Raw genomic sequence first — 22,616 nt, forward strand, 5'->3', positions numbered from 1 at the left:
CTTCCACTCACTTTGAAAAATAGTCAGTCGTAAACAATATAAATTGAGCCTTACCAGGGGCCCGATAATTTCCATTCTCCACTTCATGAACGGCCACAGTGACAAAAACGAATGCAGAAGCTCCCCCGGTTGATGAATCATTGGAGCGTGTCTGTGGCACCCATCATATTTTCGCACGAACTCCTTTGTGTTCTTTTCCATGTCGATCCAATATTAACCGACTCGGATTACTTTTTGAATTAATGACTTGGTGCCTGAATGATTTCCATAGGTGCCCTCATGAACTTCCCGCAGGACATACTCGGTATCTCCCGATCCTAGACATATCGCTAGTGGGCCATCGAACATTCTTCTGAACAAGGTTCCATCTTCGGGCAAGCTAAACCATGCTATCTCCATATGCAGGGTCCTCGATTCTTTTGAATCCGAAGGCAGTTTCCAGTCTTCAGGTATTCTACATATTTGTTTCTCCAGTCCCAAGTTAGACTCGTTGAGTTAATCTCGGCATGGCCTTCTTCCACTATCGATCTCATAAGTTGTACGACTGTCCCCAAGTTAAACTCGTCATCCTCGACCGATGACCCTAAGTTAGCAAGGGCATCAGCCTCACTGTTTTGATCCTGAGGTACGTGTTGCAAAGTCACTTACAATTTATCTAGGTACCTTTGCGTTCGTTCTTCTCTGACCTCAAAAGTCATATTAACTTGGTTTACCATGAGATGGGAGTCGCACTTCGCTTCGATCACCTCCGCTCCCAAGCTTTTGGCCAATCATCCCGAGAGCTTGGGTTTATGCATAATATTTGGCAATGGGTAAGTTGTAACAACACATATAAGATGGCACTGAAAACATGGTTTCAGTTTCCTAGAGGTGCTTAGCAAAGCGAGCGCCAATTTTTTTAGGCAAGGATACCTAGTTTCTGGCTCACCTAGGGTCCTCCTAATGTAGTAAATTGGAAATTGCGTACCTTGTTCTTCCTGGACCAGGACTCCACTTACCGCTATTTCCGATACTGCCAAGTACAAGTATAGTTGTTCGTTTGTCTTTGGCGTGTGAAGCAGCGGTGGGCTCGATAGATACCGCTTGAGTTTCTCTAAAGCCCGTTGGCATTATAGGGTCCACGAGAAGTTGTTCTTCTTCTTTAGTAGCGATAAGAATCGGTGGGCTCTTACTGGAGAACCTCAAGATGAATTGTCCTAAGGCGGCTATGTGTCCGATTAATCTTTACACGGCCTTCACGTTGTCCACAACTATGATATCTTCGATGGATTTGATCTTGTCGGGGTTGATCTCGATTCCCCGGTTGGATACCATAAACTCGAGGAATTTACCTGATCCAACTTCGAACGTACTTTTCTCCGGGTTCAGCTTCATATTGTACTTCTTCAATATGCTGAAGGTTTCCTGCAAATGTTTTAAATGGTCCTTTGCTCGTAGGGACTTAACCAACATATTGTCAAGGTAAATCTCCATTGATTTCCCTATTTGTTCCTTGAACATCCAGTTTTCTAAGCGTTGATAAGTGGCACCGATATTTTTTTAGTCCGAATGGCATCACGTTATAACAATATGTGCCATATTTAGTGATAAAAGAGGTTTTCTCCTGACCATCCGGGTTCATCCGTATTTGGTTGTACCCAGAATAGGAGTCGGGAAAACTGAGGATCTCGTGATCGGCCGTGGAATCAATCATGTGATCAATGTTGGGCAAAGGGAAATAGTCTTTAGGACATGCATTATTCAAATCCTAGTCTAAACACATTCTTAATTTTTTTCCTTTTTTAGGGACTACTACTACGTTTGCTAACCAATTCGGGTATTTAACCTCCCGAATGGACCCTATTTTGAGGAGTTTAGATACCTCTTCTTCGATGAAAGCATGTTTGACCTCAAACTAAGTCTCCTCTTCTGCTTGATCTGATGGAATTTCCGGTCCAGGCTTAGCTTGTGAGTGGTTATCTCCGGTGGGATCCCTGTCATATCAAGATAGGTCCAAGTGAACCAATCTATGTTAGCTATAAGAAATTGAATGAGTTTTTTCCTAAGCTCGGGAGTTAACACCGTGCCACGATATACCTTCTGATCGGGTAGTTGCTCGATCAATAAGACATGTTCTAGGTCTTCAACCGTTGATTTAGTAACCACAGAATCGCCGGGGACTATAAAAGATCTGGGAACCTATAATAATCTCTTCATCAGTCCCCTGCTTATCCGATTAGATCGTGGCCGGTGTCGGTAATTTCTATTTGGTCTTTTGCTTTGTACTCCAACTTGGTTTTTTTGACGCTGCGAGTACTGATATCGGAACCACTTCTTCGACTGCAAACATTTCCTTTGCGGCTGGTTATTTTTCGTAGATTGTTTTAATCCCTCCTGGCATTGGGAATTTTAATACTTGGTGAAGAGTCGAGGGCAACACCCTCATGTTGTGGATCCATGGCCTCCTGAGCAGGGCGTTGTACCTCATGTCTCCTTCGATCACATAAAACTTGGCCTCTTGGATGGTCCCGTCGACATTCACTGGTAATGTTATATCCCCCTTAGTGGTTTCACATGCCATGTTGAATCCATTTAGAACTCAGACTGCAGGCACGATTTGATCTTGTAGACCGAGTTTTTCTACGACTATCGACCAGACGATGTTGGCCGAGCTACCTGGATCGATCAATACACGCTTAACTCGAGATTTATTTATGAGCACAGATATTTCCAGTGCATCGTTGTGGGGCTGCATGATCCCTTCTACGTCATCGTCATTAAAAGATATAGTTCCTTCTAGTATGTAATCTCGAGTCCATTTTTTCCTGGTGATGGATACTTTGGTGCATTTTAACATTGGCCTTTGGGAAACATCGACCCCACCGATGATCATTTTAATGACGCGTTGAGGTTCTTCTTGGTCATTCTATTTATTAGAATCCCTATTTTTGAAATGACTCTTGGCTCGATCGCTCAGGAATTCTCGACGGTGTCCGTGGTTGAATAACCGGGCTACCTCCTCCCTCAACTGTCGGCAATCCTCCGTTCTGCGGCCGTGAGTTCCGTGATATTTGCACATATGGTTAGTATCACTTTGGGTTGGGTCGGATTATAGAGGTCGAGGCCATTTGGTGTCCTTGATGCATCCAATAGCTGATACGATGGTAGCAGTATCGACATTAAAGTTATATTCTGTATCTTGGTGCTTCTTTAGGCCCGATAGGTATGTCAAAACCATTCTTGCTCATGAGTCCCCGGATGCTCTGACCTCGATCATTTCTTCTTTTATTTCGTATAGAATTCCATCCAAACCCACTACTTCTTCGATCTCCATTGTACGGCTGGTATCGATCCCTGTTTGACCTTGGTTCACAGTCGATATCTCTTTAGACTCTGTCGATGGATTTGACAAGATAAACAGACCCAAAAGGAGCCCCAAGTTGATCATCTTCGACTCTGATATTTTATTTGTATCGGTTATGCACATCGGCCCAAGTAACAGCCGGATACTCTATCAGATTCTACTTCAACTGTTATGAAGATACCGAGCTTAGAACATTGAGCCCTTGGGTGAAAGCTTGAACAACCCAATCATCGGCGGCCGGTGGCAGATCCATCCGTTCCATTTAAAATCGGGACACGAACTCTCTGAGCATTTCATTATACTTTTATTTTACATTGAAAAGGTCCGACTTCCTGGTCTCAACCTTGATAGGCCCGACGTGTGCTTTCGTGAAAGAGTCTGCAAGCATAGCAAATGAGTCAATAGAATTAGGAGGTAAGTTGTGATACCATATCATAGCTCTCTTTGATAGGGTCTCTCAGAATTTTTTCAGCAAGACAAATTCGATCTCATCATCCTCTAAGTCATTCCCTTTGATGGCGCATGAGTAGGAGGTAATATGCTCGTTTGGGTCAGTCTTTCCGTTGTATTTAGGGATCTCGGGCATGCGGAACTTCTTAGGGATCGGCTTGGGAGCTGCGCTCGGAGGAAAAGGCTTTTGCACGAATTTCTTAGAGTCCAGGTCCTTCAATATCGGCGGCGCTCCTGGGATTTGATCAACCCTGGAATTGTAGGTTTCCACCTTCTTATCGTTTTCTTTTCCGCCTTCTTATTGTAGGCTTTTGAACAAATTTCTTAGAGTCCAGGCCCTTCATGATTATCGAGTTGGTCCCCGACTTCTTCTTATTCGATCTCTCTAAGACCGATTCATCTCTGTGGATGACTTCCTGGGACGATTCGGGATCAATCATACTTGGCGCACGGCTCTGGTTCTGGAGTTAGGCTATCGCCATCTGTTGAGCCTGTAACATTTCGAAGATTGCCCGCAAGTTGATTCTACCATCTTTGCTGACATGTGTGTTTTGTACAACCGATCGAGCATCTCTGCGGACGTTGTCCTCAGGATCATTTGGCAAATTTGTGTTGATAGCCACATGTGAGCTAATGTCGATCAGGTCTGCAGCCGGGGCTCCGCCGAGGTCGACTTGGGGAACCTCGTTTTCGGGTGCTACGTTGTCATTTTTGCCATGATGGTCGAACCAATTGTCAACATGTAGGGGTGTTGATTGAGAGTTCTACATTTTTAGTTTTAACCTGAAATCAAAGACACTTCAATAAAACAAGTGTAAAATAATGTGTGTTATGAAAATTTGTATCAAATAACCACTATTATCCTTAGACCCACGGTGGGCGCCAAATTGTTTACCCGCAAAATCGGATAACAATTAAATTTGTAAGTGGTTTTAAGGATACATCGATTAATTTGACACAAAGCGATGGATTGAATTGCAATTGAAATAAGCAGTAATAAAAATATCAAACTACATGAATTGAACAGTTACAGTCTTGGGAGGTTAGCCGCCCTTGAACTAGATGAACTTTGATCGTATGAGGACATAGATAAAATAAGAGTTTAATGAGAAAAATAATATAATGCTTTGGACTACGTGTTCCATGTGCTTTACAATTGATCAGACCCCTTTTATATAGCACGGGAGTGTTACTTTAGGTACAATTCTATAAAAGGTAAAAATCTCCTGATTTACTGATTTGCCAGTTCCTTATTGATACGTGCCGAGATTCCCGCCACAAGATCCTATCGGTTATGGATATTTCGGCCTTCTGTTGGTTATATTGACAACGTTACCTCGAGCTCATTCGGAGTCAGGGTTGATTTCGGGATCACAGACTCAATAATCTCGAGGACGGATATTCCGATATCGGGTTCTGGGCTGGTGGGACCGAGGGTCGACCTTCAGTTCCTCATGTTCCGAGGCCGATCTACCATGTCGTAGATGGGCCCGGTTTATACCGTGTGATTTTTCACTTAGTATTCGGTATCTGTATTGGGGCTCGACTAAATTCGGATTCGCGCTGGAAAGTCCCATATTGGGGAGTAAAACACTCTATAACAAAGGTGACTCCATTCTTAATACTCGAATCTGAGACCTCTAGTTAAGAATGAAGGAGTACTTACTACTCCACCATAATCCTTGTTGGTAATATTGTGGATTGTTATTACAAGATAAGAGGGTTTTCAAAATGACTTTGTAACATATGGAATCTATTCTTTTTTAAATATGTTAGATTTTCTCAAATATTCTCTTTCCTTCATAATATTTTTTCCTTGAGTAGGAAAATGTTACAAAATGGTTTTTAAAAATCGGGAATCCATGATTTATCGAATTTTAATTAATCATTTAATGCATGACGAGTATAATATAGGAATCTACTGGAGTTGAGTTGTAGCGTAGTTGTTCCAAGTTATCGTACAGAAACATGACTAGAAATCTTTTCTCTTTTTTTTTTCTCCAACCGAACTTGAAATCTACTCTAGTAGGTTTAGGACACATACGAAAAATTCGAAAATAGTGAAGATAAAGAAAATTAAATTTAACGTTGAAAACCTTTTAAATTGAAGTTAAAAATTACGGGATCACAAAGATATAAAAAGTTTCATTATAACAATAAAAGAGTTACAAAAGTTCTCCAAATTGACTATACAACAAGTCCCAAACATAGAGCAATAATAGCAATAAGAGCAACATCAAACCAATTAAATGAAGGACAAAAATCATCCAAATGTAGCTATTGTTCGAAACCAAGACCGAGATATATTGTGACCATCGGTTAAAATTTTAGCTGGATCCAATAGTGAAGGAAGCAGAAAACACATTTTGAGGAATGCTGGTGCACAAAAATTTCTGCAGCAGAGAAAGAATTTTTCTCTTTTTATCACAAAGTGGCTGCTCTGTCAAACCTCTCTTGTGTGCTATAGTCTTCCAAAGATTAATACCAATGAGCATAAAATAATTCTTTAAAATTGCTATGTTTATAAATAATGAGTGGTGCTTTCTCTTAAAGTCAAAATCAACTTTAAATAGGAATAAAAATCGAATCCAATCCTAAATAGGAATAAAAATAAAAAAGAATAGGATTAGGCCATTGGACATTTAACTGGACAACATGGGCATGGCCCCAACAAACTCTCTCTCCGGCCAAGGGGCCAAATGTGTCATCAAGTAGGAGACCTATTCATGCCTTCCAATTTTCGCAAAACTCATGCATATCATCTATAACCACCTCTTTCGTCAGCATATCTGAAGGATTATCATCAGTGTATATATTCTCAACATCAAGTAATTTCTCTTCCATGATTATTCTAATCTAATGATACTTTCTATTTAGATGTTAGTGTGAGCGTTACTGTGGTTAAAACAAAAAAAAATCAGAAAACTATTAGAAGAATAAAGAAATGTATAAAATAGTAAAGAATCAGAAATATTCCGAGTCCACAATTTTCTTGTGCGTCCTTAAGGAATTTTAACCCCCTCACACGTTGCCAAAGTAATGGATTAAATCCTCCCATGATAAAACGGAATAAACCTTCCTGCAACAGTGACAATACAAACTGCAGGATACCAACGAACTCAAAGAACGGAGCAAAATCACGCTTACGAATTTGAGAGAGAGAGACTGCGAATTAGGATGCAGTATATTCAGAAAGAAAGAAGCTCTAGAGTGTTTTTCGTATCTGGAAGATGCAGCCTTGCCTCAGAATTTATAGGCAAATATCAGAAGAGGTGTCTGGAAAGATGCCTTTTCAGAAAATACGCGGCCAGAGAGCCTCTCTGAATCTGACTGCCGCGGTTCTACCGCGGTCGCGGCAGAACCGCGGCCAGCGAGGCCCTCTGAACTTTCAGCAGTGTTCTGGCGTATTTTCAGCAGTGATTTGGCATTTAATTAATTATTAAATAATTAAATAAATTTTGTCCAAAAAATAATCTTATCGATCATTTGACAAATCCAAATCCAAATCCGAAGCCAAAGCCAAAGTCGAAGTCCAAGCCGAAGCCGAAGCCGAAGCCGAAGCCGAGCCGAGCGAGCGAGCGACGACGGCGCGAGGGTTCATTCTGTTCAACTCCTTTTAAGAGCTTTAAGAAGTGAATCTATATATAAGCACATAAATGTGATTGTCCCTCACCAATGAGGAACAAAGTGCAAGACAAAAGTTCACTTCTTCAAATTTTCATTTTCCCTCCATTTCCAATTCACACTTCTTCTACTTTAAAGCCCAATGGCTTAAAGTTCAACAATCCCCCACATGAATGGGAATGGCTGTATCAAGAAAGATCATAGATGAAAGCTATGTGATTTTGCAAGTAAGGATTAATTGCATCTGGATAAGTAGGTTTCCCTTTGAACTTTCCGTAGTGAACATATGTCGGATATACTCGGTCAATCGGTAGATTTGATATCTTTGAACCGTCGAACTTTAGTGTATACCTAGACAACCATATGTCACACAACTAACCCTTAACTGTCTTTTGGTTCTCATTGTTGTGTTCGTTTTAGCCATGAACACCGCCTGGTTTCATAAGTGCGTAGAGAATTGGCCTTACAGAATTCTCATTGAAGCGGCTTCCACTTCACACTTACATGGGTGATTCCTAAACGTGTAATCCTTTAGATTGACACTATTTGATAAATACCTCATCAAACTTAGGTAATCATTAAAGAACATGTAAAGTTCTATCCTTGTTACTGAACATTGTCTTCATCACGAGAATGGACCAAAGTTTTATTTTTATTTTGACAATGTTGAACCGGTCAATCATAACTTTGTTTGAGCTCCTTGAACCTAGATCTCGGAACAACCAAAATTCTAGGTAGAGTTTCCGCCATGTTGACTTGTCCTCGGCCATAGTCCTATTCCCTTAGATGACTTCTCAACTCCCTCTCTAGTTAAGCCTTTTGTAAATGGATCCGCAACATTATCCTTTGATCTTACATAATCAATAGTGATAATTAAACTAGAAAGTAGTTGTCTAACGGTATTATGTCTTCATCGTATATGACGAGACTTTCCGTTATACATAACGCTCCCTGCCCGTCCTATTGCAGCCTCACTATCGCAATGTATGCAAATAGGAGCCACAGGTTTTGGCCAGAACAGAATGTCTTCTAAAAAATTCTGAAGCCATTCAACTTCTTCACCGGCTTTATCCAATGCTATAAACTCTGATTCCATTGTAGAGCGAGCGATACATGTCTGTTTGGAAGACTTCCAAGATACTGCTCCTCCACCAACAGTAAACACATATCCACTTGTGGACTTTGTTTCTAATGAGCCGGTTATCCAATTAGCATCACTATATCCTTCAATAACCGCAGAATATTTATTGTAGTACAAAGCGTAGTCTTGGGTATACTCCAAATATCCCAGAACTCGTTTCATAGCCACCCAATGATGCTTGTTAGGATTACTTGTGAATCGACTAAGTTTACTTATTGCACAAGCTATATCGGGTCATGTACACTTCATGATGTACATTAGACTTCCCAACACACGAGCATACTCCAATTGAGATGTACTTTCGCCTTTATTCTTCATAAGATGATGGTTTAAGTCAATTGGAGTCCTTGCACTTCTAAATTCCAAGTGTTTGAATTTTTCAAGTACCATTTTCACGTAATGTGATTGAGACAAAGCTAGACCTTGAGGAGTCCTCTGGATTTTAATTCCTAGAATTACATCGGCAACTCCTAAGTCTTTCATATCAAACTTACTAGCAAGCATACACTTAGTAGCTTGAATGTCGGCAATGTCTTTACTCATTATTAGCATATCATCAACATATAAGCAAACAATGACTATATGATTTGGAACGTTCTTAATGTAAACACATTTATCACATTCATTAATCTTAAAACCATTTGACAACATTGTTTGGTCAAATTTCGCATGCCATTGCTTGGGTGCTTGTTTTAGTCCATAAAGGGACTTGACAAGTCTACACACCTTCTTTTCTTTTCCCGGAACCACAAACCCCTCAGGTTGGTTCATGTAAACTTCTTCCTCAAGATCACCATTTAAGAATGCTGTTTTTACATCCATTTGATGGATTTGAAGACCATACAAGGCGGCTAACGCTATTAGCATCCGAATGGATGTAATTCTTGTTACCGGCAAGTATGTGTCAAAATAGTCAAGACCTTCTTGTTGTCTAAATCCTTTGACAACAAGTCTTGCCTTGTATTTGTCAATAGTACCATCGTCCTTCATTTTCTTCTTGAAAATCCATTTAGAACCCAACGTTTTGTTACCTGGAGGAAGATCAACCAATTCCCAGGTATGGTTGCTCAATATGGATTCTATTTCACTATTGACAGCTTCTTTCCAATATTGTGCCTCTGAGGAAGACATTGCTTCCTTGAAGGTACGAGGCTCATTTTCTAACAGGAAAGTTAGAAAATCTGGACCGAATGAAGTAGATATCCTTTGACGTTTACTTCTTCTTGGATTTTCTTCATTAGGCATACCATCTGTTATTTCCTCCCGAGGTCGTTTTGACTTTAGGTAGGTCACTTCACTTTCCTTTTTATACGGATAAATAGTTTCAAAGAATTCAGCATTATCTGATTCTATTATCGTATTAATGTGAATCTCAGAATTTTCTGATTTATGAACCAGAAAACGATATGCCTTGCTATTGGTTACATATCCAATAAACACACAATCAACCATTTTTGGACCTATCTTAACCCTTTTAGGTTTAGGAACTTGTACCTTAGCTAAACACCCCCACACTTTGAAATATTTCAAGCTAGGCTTCCTTCCTTTCCACTTTTCATAAGGAATGGACTGTGTTTTACTATGAGGTACACGGTTGATTATCCGGTTAGCTGTAAGTATAGCTTACCCCCACAAGTTTTGTGGTAAGCCTGAACTTATTAACAATGCATTCATCATCTCCTTCAATGTTCGATTCTTCCTCTCCGCAATTCCATTAGATTGTGGAGAGTAAAGGGCAGTTGTTTGGTGAATAATTCCATTTTCCAAACAAATTTCTTCAAAAGGAGATTCATATTCGCCACCCCTATCATTTCTTATCATTTTGATCTTTTTGTTTAGTTGCGTTTCAACTTCACTTTTGTTTTGCTTGAAAGCATTAATTGCCTCATCTTTACTATTAAGTAAATAAACATAGCAGTATCTCGTGCTATCGTCAATAAAAGTAATAGAATACTTTTTCCCACGCGATATGGTGTTGACTTCATGTCGCAAATATCTTTGTGAATTAAGTCTAAAGGACTTGAATTCCTTTCAACGGACTTATAAGGATGCTTAGCATACTTTGATTCCACACATATTTGACATTTGGAATTAATGCAATCAAATTTTGGCAATACTTCTAGATTTATCATCTTCCGCAATGTTTTGAAGTTTACGTGACCTAAACACGAATGCCATAAAGTGTTTGACTCAAGTAAGTAAGAAGAAACATTCACTTTATTGATAGGAACTACTATTACATTTATCTTAAAAAGGCCCTCATTTAGGTAACCTTTTCCTACATATACATCGTTCTTACTAAGTACAAAACTATTAGAAAAAAAATACATTTGAATCCATTCTTGACAAGAAGTGAGGTAGACACAAGATTCTTGCGAATTTCTGGAACATGGAGGACTTGATTTAGAGTCACTATTTTTCCCGACGTCATCTTCAACGCAATCTTGCCAACTCCTTCAATTTTGGCCGTAGATGAATTTCCCATGAAGATTGTCTCGTCGAGTCCTGCAGGGACATAAGAAGAAAATAACTCCTTGTTAGCACAAACATGGCGGGTGGCTCCAGAATCTATCCACCATTCTTTTGGATTTCCTACCAAATTGCATTCAGACAACATGACACATAAGTCCTCCATTTCATCTTCAACCATGTTAGCTTGATTCTTTTTCTTCTTATCATTCTTGGGCGCACGACAATCCACGGCCTTATGCCCAGATCTTCCACAGTTGTGGCAATTACCCTTGAACTTTTTCTTGCTTGGGTAATTCTTTGGTCCGGAAGCCTTCTTCCTCTTCTTATTTTGTGGCGCCTCCTCAACAACGTTTGCCCCCATCATTGTCGAGTTTCCACGTGACTTCTTTTCAGCATTTTTGTTGTCTTCTTCTATCCTCAAACGAACAATCAAGTCTTCTAGTGTCATCTCCTTCCGCTTGTGTTTAAGATAGTTCTTAAAATCCTTCCACAACGGAGGTAACTTTTCAATGAAAGCAGCGACTTGAAAGGCCTCATTTATGACCATACCGTCAATAACAAATTCATAATTAATAATAAGATAAATCTTATTAATAAAATTATTGATTCGGGTCATACCTTCAGCAAGGAGGTCATGCACAATGACTTGTAATTCTTGGACTTGAGTTATGACGGACTTAGTGTCAATCATCTTGAAATCCAAAAACCTTGCAGCCACGAACTTCTTAAGTCCGGCATCCTCAGTCTTGTACTTCTTCTCAAGTGCATTCCATAACGCTTTTGAAGTTTCCATGACACTATAGACATTGTACAAGCCACCTTCCAAACAACTCAATATATAGTTTTTGCACAAGAAATCAGAATGTTTCCATACTTCAGTTACAACAAGTCGTTCATCATCCGGAGTATTTTCAGCCATGACCGGAGGATCCTCCTTGATGAAACGTTGCAAACTCAACGTAGTAAGATAAAATAGCATCTTCATTTGCCAATGTTTGAAGTCAATACCGGAAAACTTTCCGGGTTTTTCTGCCGGTGCCATAGCATGAGCAGGAGTAGAACGGCTTGTAACAGCAACAACCGTTCCCGCAACACTTCCATTAGTTTGGTTTTCATTCGTCATATTTCTGTAAAGTTGAAAACAATACAGAACTTGTTAATTAGTGAAGTTTTTGATATCTTCAAACTGAATACCAAACCAACCATACAACACGTAACAATGGTGAAGTTTTTATATACTTCAAACTCGTACGTTTATTATTCCGGCAAAGTTTTTATGTACTTTAAACCGGACAGAAATAATTATAGGAGTAGAAAGCAACAAGGCTTTAGTCTCCAACAAAGTATAAAGAAAACAGTTTAATAATCAACACAGAAACGTTAGTAAATTAAAATTCCTTAAGCTTGTGAGCGTTACTGTGTTAAAACAAAAAAAAAATCAGAAAACTGTTAAAAGAATAAAGAAATGTATAAAATAGTAAAGAATCAGAAATATTCCGAGTCCACAATTTTCTTGTGCGTCCTTAAGGAATTTTAACCCCCTCATACGTTGCCAAGGTAATGGAATAAATCCTCCCAGGATAAAACGGAATAAACATTCCTGCAACAGTGGCAATACAAACTGCAGGATACCAACGAACTCAAAGAACGGAGCAAAATCACACTTACGAATTTGAGAGAGAGAGAGACTGCCAATTGGGATGCAGTATATTCAGAAAGAAAGAAGTTCTAGAGTGTTTTTCGTATCTGGAAGATGCAGCCTTGCCTTAGAATTTATAGGCAAATATCAGAAGAGGTGTCTGGAAAGGTGCCTTTTCAGAAAATACGCGTCCTGCCGCGGTTCTACCGCGATCGCGGTCGAACCGCGGCCAGAGAGCCTCTCTGAATCTGACTGTCGCGGTTCTACCGCGGTCGCGGCAGAACTGCGGCCAGCGAGACCCTCTGAACTTTCAGCAGTGTTCTGGCATATTTTCAGCAGTGATTTGGCATTTAATTAATTATTAAATAATTAAATAAATTTTGTCCAAAAAATAATCTTATCAATCATTTGACAAATCCGAAGCCGAAGCCGAGCGAGCGACGACGACGACGCGAGGGTTCATTCTCTTCAACTCCTTTTAAGAGCTTTAAGAAGTGAATCTATATATAAGCACATAAATGTGATTGTCCCTCACCAATGAGGGACAAAGTGCAAGACAAAAGTTCACTTCTTCAAATTTTCATTTTCCCTCCATTTTATTTCCCTCCATTTCCAATTCACACTTCTTCTACTTTAAAGCCCAATGGCTTAAAGTTCAACAGTTAGGTCTTAAAATGAAAAGTAAAGTGGCAGGGGATAGATAGGAAAGCTGATAGATGGCCTAGAGAGCAAGTTTGGGCTGAAAAGCATGCTACAGGAAAATGGGCGGAAGCAGAAGTATATAGAATCATCTTGGCATGCTGCACTTACTTCATCTGGCAGGGGTGGAATAATAGGATATTTCAAAGTAATTCCTGGCAAAGGTAATTCTAAAGTAAAAGTGGCAGGGTGTCTAAAGGGAATGAACTACTATCCACAATTTGATTCCTTCTTCTCCAACCAGGAGTAGTTTAGGTGGCTGTAGATCTCGGGAATGTAGTGATCTTTGTTTTTGTTTTTTATGAAAGGTCTGTTATTTCGCAGATTCTTAGGGGTTATTTTGTTTGCACAAAAATATTGTCCCTGGTAATCAAAAAATTATTTTCTAAAAAAAATTAGAGTGCTTGGTGAGACAAATTGCAATCTGATTATCACAAAATAAGATGTACCTTGACTGCTCAAAACCAATATCATTAATAAACTTTATCATCCAAAGTAATTCTTTAGCACCTTCGGTGATAACAATATATTCAGCTTTTATGATGAATAGAGTTATTATCGTCTGTAGTCTAGATTGCCAAGAAATAGCTCCTTTTGCAAAAGTAATCAAAATAATCAGAAATGGGTCTTTTAAATTATCGAGGCTGCCTCCCAAATCAGAGTCTCGGGTTTATAAGATGAAAAAGGGGCAAATATATTTTCTTCACAAATAGCAAATCTTTCGTCTTGTTTTTTTTCAAACATTACAATTGATCACGTTTAAATATACTATCTTGCTCATATTCGCCTCTATCCCGTAAAAACCCCAAATAAATAACCAAAGTTCTAATACCACAGTTATATAGAAAGAGGTAAACTCAAAAATAAAATAAAAAATGAACACCAAATTTTAATGTGACAAATCAAAGGTAAAAATCACGAGATTACAGAGATCCAAAAAGCTCTGCTATAACAATAAGAGAGTTATAAAAGTTCTTCAAAATGACTAATAATAAGTAGCAAATACGGAGCAACAATAGCAATAAAAGTAACAATAACCATTTGAAAAAAGGAGATAAATCACCCAAAAATATAGCTATTGTTCACAGCAAAATCTGAAACTAAACGCCTCCAAATCTAATCTTCGCGTTCGGATCCAAGACCGAGATGTTAGAACCACTCAGTTAAAATTTCAGCTCAATCCAACGATAAAAAAATCGAGAAATGCAATATGGGGAAGGCTGGCATGCGCAAAAATCTTTGGAGCAAAGAAAAGTTTTCTTTCTTTTTTCTAACAAAGTGACTTCTATCTCAAACTTCTCTTATGTGCTAAAGTCTTTCAAAGACTAATATCAATGAGTAAACAATAATTTTTTTAAGTTGCCCTATTAATAAATAATGAGTGGTACTTTCTCTTAAAGTCAAAATCAATTCCAAATAGGAATAAAAATCAAATCCAACTTCAAATAGGAATAAAAACCAAAAGTAAGTAGGACTAGATCATTGGACCTTTGGCTGGACAACATGGGTATGAGCCTAACAAACTCCTCCTCCGGCCAATGAGCTAAATGTGTCTTCAAGTAGAGGAACTATTGACAAGCTTCATGCCTATCAATATTCTGTAAAACTCATGCTTATCTGCAACCACCAGTATTATTATCAGTGTGTATCTTCTCAACCTCAAATAATTTCTCTTTCACAACCATTTTTATCTAATGATATTTTCTATTTATATGTTTGGTTTTAGAATAAAAAGTATAGTGTTTGGTGAGACAAATAGTACTCTGATTATCAAAAATATTCAAGATCATTAATAAATTCCTTCATCCACAGTAATTTTTTGACACCTTCAATGATAACAATATATTCGGCTTATGATGGATAGAACTATGCACTTTTGTAATATGAATTGATAAGATTTTGACTATAATTGAATAGGATAAATATAAAAAATTTATTGAATCTTGGTAAAGTAATTTTTCTTTTCCAATCTAAGACATTGTGAATTGTTTTTACAGGATGAACGCGTAGTGGTAAAAGGTATTGATGAATCGAGTCATGCCAACTGAGACTTATCCCTTATTGTTCAATTTTTAAAGAAGAATTAACTCAAATAGTCGCAGATCAAACCACTTGAACTAAAAATAGCCGATGGAGGTATAATATCTGCTTAATTTATGTATTATATGTGCATAATTATATATAATTAATGTATCATCTATGTATATTGCTAAGAAAATAGACAATAAATATGATCGGTTATTTGTGTAAAATCTCATTTTTAAATAGCAAGTGCTTCCGTGCTAAACTGAGCAACAAAAATACATAGATCTTAACTTAACTGTTTTAAGAAAAATAATTTGTTTAATAAATTCATATAAAGAGCCAATGTGTAATGATCCATTAATTCCCAAAAATATCATTGTTGTTAGTTGGGTTTGAAGTGAGAAGTTGAAGATCATCTGTAACAGAAATCGTGAAAGGGAGTTAACAGAAATTCAAATACACGGCTAAGATTAAATTAGAGTTAATGAGTTGCAAGGGCTAGGATGAAGCCACGTCAGCTTGTGGTTATTATAACCACCTTCAACGGAAAGAGAAGGTAGCAATCATCAGATCAATATTCTCTCTTCTCTTTCCTCACTCAATCTTTGTCCTCTCTCTCGATTCTCTTCTAACTTCTTCTTCTTTCTTCTTCATTCTGCAAATTTCCTCAGCTATGGAGTTCCAATTTAAGAGATAATTATTTTTATTTTACCACTGTAGTTCAACTTCTTCTTTTCATTAATATAAACAGAAAATTATCCCAAAATTTCTTTTAATTCTGCAATTTAGTTGTTTAAATTCTTTAGTTCTCATCGAGATCATTATAATTAGTATCAGAGCCTCGATTCTGCGACTGTGAAGGTGGTGATGGTTGAAGGAATGAGGCTGAAAGTTATAGATGATAAGCTGGTAAGACACGATGAGCTTTTGAACGAAGTTCTGACCACTCAAGAGGAATTACGCAACACTTAAACTGGGATTAGGGTACCTTAGAGCTAATCTTAGAAAGGTTGACAAATTTTGAAAGAGTTCCCCGGCGAGCTCAAGGTGACAGACCTCAAAGAGATGGGCTCTTGCCCATACCAGGTCAGGAATTGAGACAGCACAGACCTTAAGCTGCGCATGCCCCTTCTCCTAAGTAGGAACTGCCTTACTTTGAAGGTTATGAACCTAGGGTGTGGATTCGAAAGTGTGAAAAGTACTTCAATCTGTATAGGATCCTAGACAATCTGAAAGTAGAAGCTGCTGCACTCTATCTGAATGGATTAGCTGATACTTGGTACGATTCATTAGTGCTAAGTAGAGGTGAAGTAAGCTGGACTGAATTCAAAGAAGGGTTGCTTATTTAATTTGGGGAGGAACTAATGGGAGACATAGTGGAGGAGTTTAACAAGTTAAGTCAAGTAGGGTCAGTTGATGAATTCCTAGGCAAGTTTGAAGACTTGAATGCTCAAAAGCTGATAAGGAATCCTCACTTGGATGAATCACACTTCATCTCCAGTTTTATTGGAGCTCTAAAGGAAGAGATTAGGTTTGGGGTGAAGTTGTTTAAACCTACGACTTTGAGGTTTGATGTAGAATAAGCTAGATTGCAGTAGAAGGCAATAGAAGCTGCTCACAAGAGAACTAAAGTCATATCTAAGCCCTCCTTTGTGGCTGACAATTCTGCTAGTACAAGGGTACATGCTGCAGCTGCAGTTAAACCGAACTCCTGCAAGCTTAGTCCTGAAGTTTATGAATACAGGAAGAGTAACCACTTATGTTATAAGTGTGGTGAAAAGTATACATAAGGCCATCAGTGTAAGAAGAAGCAACTGAATTGCATGATAGGATCAACAGAAAACCTTCCTGAGAATAATGAGATAGAAGAGGAACAACCATGTGTATTGAAGGAGAACTAGAGCAGGAAGTAATGGAAGTTGTATGCATGAATGCCCTATCAGGTGACAACAAGGGAGTCAACACCATTTTGGTTCGAGGTACCATAGGAAATGGGAAACTAACAGTACTAATTAATTCTGGCAGCACTCATAGTTTCATTGATATTACCACAGTTAAAGAGAGGGGCTACCAAGCTAGGCATTGTCCACTAGTTAGAGTAATAGTGGCTGATGGGAATTATGTCATGTGCACTTCCATTTGCACAGGATATCAGTGGAAAATGCAAGGTAGACTCTTCCAGGAAAAATTACTAATCATTCCACTTGGAGGCTGTGACATGGTGATGGGAAATGATTGGATGAAGAAGCATAATCCAACCAAGTTTGACCATGAGAAGATGTGTGTTACCATTGGCTAGAAGGGAAACAAACTAGTATTGCAAGGTATCTCTGAAGATGGTAAGTTGAATATGATTTCCAGTAGAACGATGGGAAAAATGTTAAAGAAATTGCAAGCCCTGATAGCTCATCTATTCATGATGAATTCCTTGGGGACAGAAGATTAGAAGCCAGTAGGAGAGGCGATTAAGGAGGTGTTGCATCAATAGCCTGATGTGTTTGCAGTATGGCTGGGCATATATCGGGTATAAGTTATAACCGATAAACCGAACCGATAAAATGTTATTGGGTTATCAGTATCAGGTTATTGGGCAAATAGTTCGATAACAGTTTAATTTTATTTGACTAATGGGTTATCGGTTCGGGTCTCGGTTTATCCAATTTTATTAACGGTTTAACCGATAGCCCAATAAGCTTTATCAAAATTATAATTTTACCCACTAAGTATATAAAACCACCTTATGGCTTCATTCTCTCAATTCTCTCGATAGTTACTCTTCATCTTCTGACCTTAATCCTTAGAGTAAGTTTTAAACTTTTCTGAATTTCTCATTTTAATTTTTCAATTATGTTTTTTAGTTTTAAACTTTAGAGAATTAATTGTTCAGATTTTTAGTTTTTCTATTTGTTTCTTTTGTTGCACTGATTCTTTAGTATTTACAAGATTAGGATTTTATTATTTTTCTATGAATTATGCCTGCTCGCAGTGAGATAGTTAGTAAGATTAGATTGTTGAATGTCTTATCCCTTACTCCTATTAACTTATAATTTTAAAAATTAAGATCATTCATTGAAATTTTCAAATGCAAAGAAAGTTTTTTCTAAGTTGAAATTTAATCCCTCTTCTCTTAAGAGGAAAAATTCAATTCCTTTCTCTTAATAATATGGTCACGATTCCTATAATAAATTTTTGGATAGTTTTTATTCTTATCAGGTAAACCGATAAGGATTGATAACCGACTAACCGATACTCAATAAATAATATCTTATCAGTTCGGTTATCGATTTAGTATATTTATAAATCGATAACCGATATAAAGAACCGATAATATTCACAACTGAACCGAACTGACCGATGCCCACCCCTAGTTTGCAAAACCCAAATCTTTACCCCTTGTCAAGACCTTAGATCACATCATTCCTCTAAAGCTTGGAGCCATGTCAGTCAGCCTGAGGCCTTACAGATACAACTACTATCAGAAGGATAAGTTGGAAAGGCAGGTTAAGAAGATGCTCACTAATGGCATAATATGGCATAGTCAATCACCCTTCTCATCATCAACATTGCTTATCAAAAAGAAGGATGGGACTTGAAGTTTCTGTGTAGATTATAGAGGGCTGGATGACATCACAGTAAAGGACAAGTATCCTATACCTATTATGGATGACCTCTTAGATGAACTAAGTTGATATGTGATCTTTTCCAAGGTAGATTTGAGAGATGGTTATCATCAGATCAGAATGAGGTTAGAAGATGCATATAAGATAGCTTTCAGAACTCATTTAGGCTATTATGAGTTCAATGTGATGATATTTGGATTAACAAATGCATCAGCTACCTTTCAATCTTTGATGAATCAGGTTTTTCAACCTTTCCTTCGAAAGTTTGTATTGGTCTTTTTTGATGACATCCTTATTTACAATTTAGCTGAAAGAGATCATGTGACTCATCTAATTGCTGTCTTTGCTTCCTTAAAGGAACATTCCTTATTTGCTAAAAAGTCTAAATGCTCATTTGGTCAGTCTAAAGTTGAGTACTTAGGACATATCATAACTGCTGAAGGAGCGTCTACTGATCCATCTAAAATACAAGCTATGCTCGACTGGCCTAGACCAAACTCAGTGAGGGCACTTAGGGTATTCTTGGGATTGACTGGATACTGTAGGAAGTATATTGCTAACTATGAAATCATTTGTAGACCCTTAATTGACTTACTCAAAAGGGATGCTTTTAAATGGAATGATGAAGCTGATCTAGCCTTTACAACTCTCAAGAAAGCTATATCTTCTACACTAGTGTTGGCCTTACCTGACTACATTAAGGAGTTCATAGTGGAGACATATGCCAGTCAAGGTGGCATTGGAGTTGTGCTTATGCAAGAGGGTAGACTAATAACCTATTTTAGCAAGGTTTTGTATCAAAGGCACAGGGGTAACTCAATCTATGAGAAGGAGTATATGGACTTGTTGAATGCAGTTGACAAGTGAAGGCGCTATTTACAGTACATGCATTTTGTGGTTAGAACTGACCACCATAGCTTGAAATACCTCCTGGAACAAAAAGTTACTTTTGCTTTACAACAGAAGGGATTGACCAAGTTACTTGGGCTGGATTATGAAGTACAGTACAAGAAAGGGGCTGAAAATAGGGTAGTTGATGCCTTCTCTAGGCAACAGGAAGATTCAGAATGTCACATAGGCCAATCTCAAGGAACATTGCAGGCAATCAGTGTCTCAGTTCCTTCTTGGATGCAGGAGATAACACACAGTTATAAAGGAGACTCTAAAGCTACAGAAGTGATCAGTCAGACAACAGTAACTCTACAAGGACCTAACATTTGGCATTACACTTCTAGCATACTCAGAAGAAAGGGAAAGATCTATATTGGTACTAATGGCGATCTCAAAACTCAGCTGATCTCCACATTCTATGATTCTCCTATAGGTGGACGTTCAGGACAGCTTGGAACTCTAAAAAGGTTATCACAGGTGTTCTATTGGCCTAGAATAAAGTAGATGGCCATTGACTATGTGGCCAACTATGATATTTGCCTCAAGAGCAAGGATGACAACACGACCTATCCAGGATTATTGTAGCCTCTACCCATTCCTAACTAAGCTTGGAGCCACATTAGTATGGACTTCATAGAAGGTTTACCCAAGTCCCAGAACAAAGAAGTGATCCTTGTACTGGTTGATCGAATGACCATGCCCATTTCATAGCTCTTGCTCACCCTTATATAGTAGCAACAGTAGCTGATGTGTTCTGGAAGAGGATACATTGCTTACATGGCACTCTTGAGTCAATAGTAACTGACAGAGATAAAGTATTCCTAAGCAACTTTTGGAAATCCTTATTCAAGCTATTGGGGACTCAACTACACTACAACACTACTTACCACCCTCAAAGTGATGACCAAACTGAAAGAGTCAATAAATGTTTAGAGAACTATCTCGGGTGCATGACTGCTAGTAGACCAACACAATGAAAGCAATGGCTGACTGCTGCAAAATGGTGGTACAACACCAACTTCCACACCAGCCTGCAATGCACCCCTTTGAGGCCTTGTATGGTTACACTCCCCCTCAACTATCCTTAGGACCCTTATTGGAGACAGTGTTACAAGGTGCTGAAGATACAGTGATGAGAAGGCAACAGATGCAACAACTATTGAAAGACAACCTCATTAAAGCTCAAGAAAGGATGAAATACTATGCTGACAAAAGAAGTTCAGATAGGGAATTCCAAGTGGGTGACATGGTCTATTTGAAACTGCAACCTTATAGACAAACATCCCTTGTATTGAGAAAGAACCTAAAACTGAGCTCTAGGTATTATGGCCCCTATAAGATTCTGGCTAGAGTTGGTATAGTGGCTTACAAATTAGACCTTCCTCCTGAATCCAAAGTCCACCCTGTGTTCCATGTCTATATACTCAAGAGGAAGGTGGATAATAGAGCGGTAGTGCAGACCACTCTGCCTATCACGGGTAAAGATGGCCAATTCTTAGTAAAGACAATGGCAATTCTACAAAGGCAGCTAATAAAGAGGAACAATGCTGTTGTGGTTAGTGTATTGGTGCAATGGTCAAATCTACCTCCAGAAGATGCCACGTGGGAGGATTATCAGTTCATCAAAGCCAAGTTTCCAAACTTCGACTCCAACCCTTGAGGACAAGGACTCTTTGAAGAGGTGGGGTATGTAATGATCCATTAATTCCCAAAAATATCATTGCTGTTAGTTGGGTTCAAAGTGAAAAGTTGAAGATCGGCTGTAACAGAAATCATGAAAGGGAGTTAACAGAAATTCATATACACTATTGAAATTAAATTAGAGTTAATAAGCTACAAGGACCAGGATGAGGCTACATCAGCTTGTAATTGTTATAACCACCTTCAACGGAAAGAGAAGGCAACAATCATCACGTCAATATTCTCTCTTCTCTTTCCTCACTCAATCTCTGTTCTCTCTCTCTCGATTCTCTTCTAGCTTCTCCTTCTTTCTTCTTCATTCTGCAGATTTCCTCAACTATGGAATTCCAATTTAGGAGATAGTTATTTTCATTTTACCATTGTAGTTCAACTTCTTTTTTTCATTAATATAAACAGAAAATTATCCCAAAATTCCTTTTAATTCTGTAATTTAGTTGTTTAAATTCTTTAGTTCTCATTGAGATCATTACATAATGGAAATGTGGACTAGGCTACCGTACATTACTACGTGATTCTTATGACCACACATACTCAAGATCACTAACTAGACCAGATCTTGAACCTAGATTTAATGGTATGCACCAAATTATAGAACCAATTTTGTTTGGGTACATATCCTAATGTGCTTAAAAGAAACATGACAAACATCTACAACAGACCAGGATGGTGGAAAAGCTAAAACGTCATAAAGGGACATGGTCACATCTTCAGATCATATGGTTTTAACCCCAAACGATAACCAATCCAACATAGAGCTGTCAGAATCTTTTTCAGAAGAAGGAGAAGCAATGGCAAATTTAATACACCCCCTCACTCGAGGCATTAAATTGATCAATCTTATGGAGGATGATAAATAAAGAATTTATGAACCATAGCAATATTTCATCATTATCAAACTGTTTGGCAAATGCATGATGCACCAATACTTAAAAAAAATCAAGAGCTTTGGAGACCAATGAAAATCTTCTCCTTAATCGATCTGGGAGAAGATTATTTTATCATCAAATTCAA

At 38.3% G+C, this 22,616-nt stretch overlaps 3 protein-coding genes across 3 annotated transcripts; all 3 read left to right on the plus strand.

Moving 5' to 3' along the window:
* The first annotated feature begins 19,133 nt into the window (after positions 1-19,133).
* LOC142181677 (putative mitochondrial protein AtMg00860) lies at positions 19,134-19,880 on the plus strand. Its single transcript, XM_075255078.1, has one exon. The coding sequence runs from the start codon at positions 19,134-19,136 to the stop codon at positions 19,878-19,880; it is 747 nt and encodes a 248-aa protein (XP_075111179.1).
* An 18-nt stretch (positions 19,881-19,898) lies between these two features.
* LOC142181678 (uncharacterized) lies at positions 19,899-20,408 on the plus strand. The gene has a single exon (XM_075255079.1). The coding sequence runs from the start codon at positions 19,899-19,901 to the stop codon at positions 20,406-20,408; it is 510 nt and encodes a 169-aa protein (XP_075111180.1).
* A 478-nt stretch (positions 20,409-20,886) lies between these two features.
* LOC142181679 (uncharacterized) lies at positions 20,887-21,564 on the plus strand. The gene has a single exon (XM_075255080.1). It carries the CDS (start codon positions 20,887-20,889, stop codon positions 21,562-21,564), a length of 678 nt encoding a protein of 225 aa, XP_075111181.1.
* The last annotated feature ends 1,052 nt before the right edge of the window (positions 21,565-22,616 follow it).

The sequence above is a fragment of the Nicotiana tabacum genome, chromosome 6 (genome assembly GCF_000715075.1).
Source record: "Nicotiana tabacum cultivar K326 chromosome 6, ASM71507v2, whole genome shotgun sequence".
In the NCBI taxonomy this organism is placed as follows: domain Eukaryota; kingdom Viridiplantae; phylum Streptophyta; class Magnoliopsida; order Solanales; family Solanaceae; genus Nicotiana; species Nicotiana tabacum.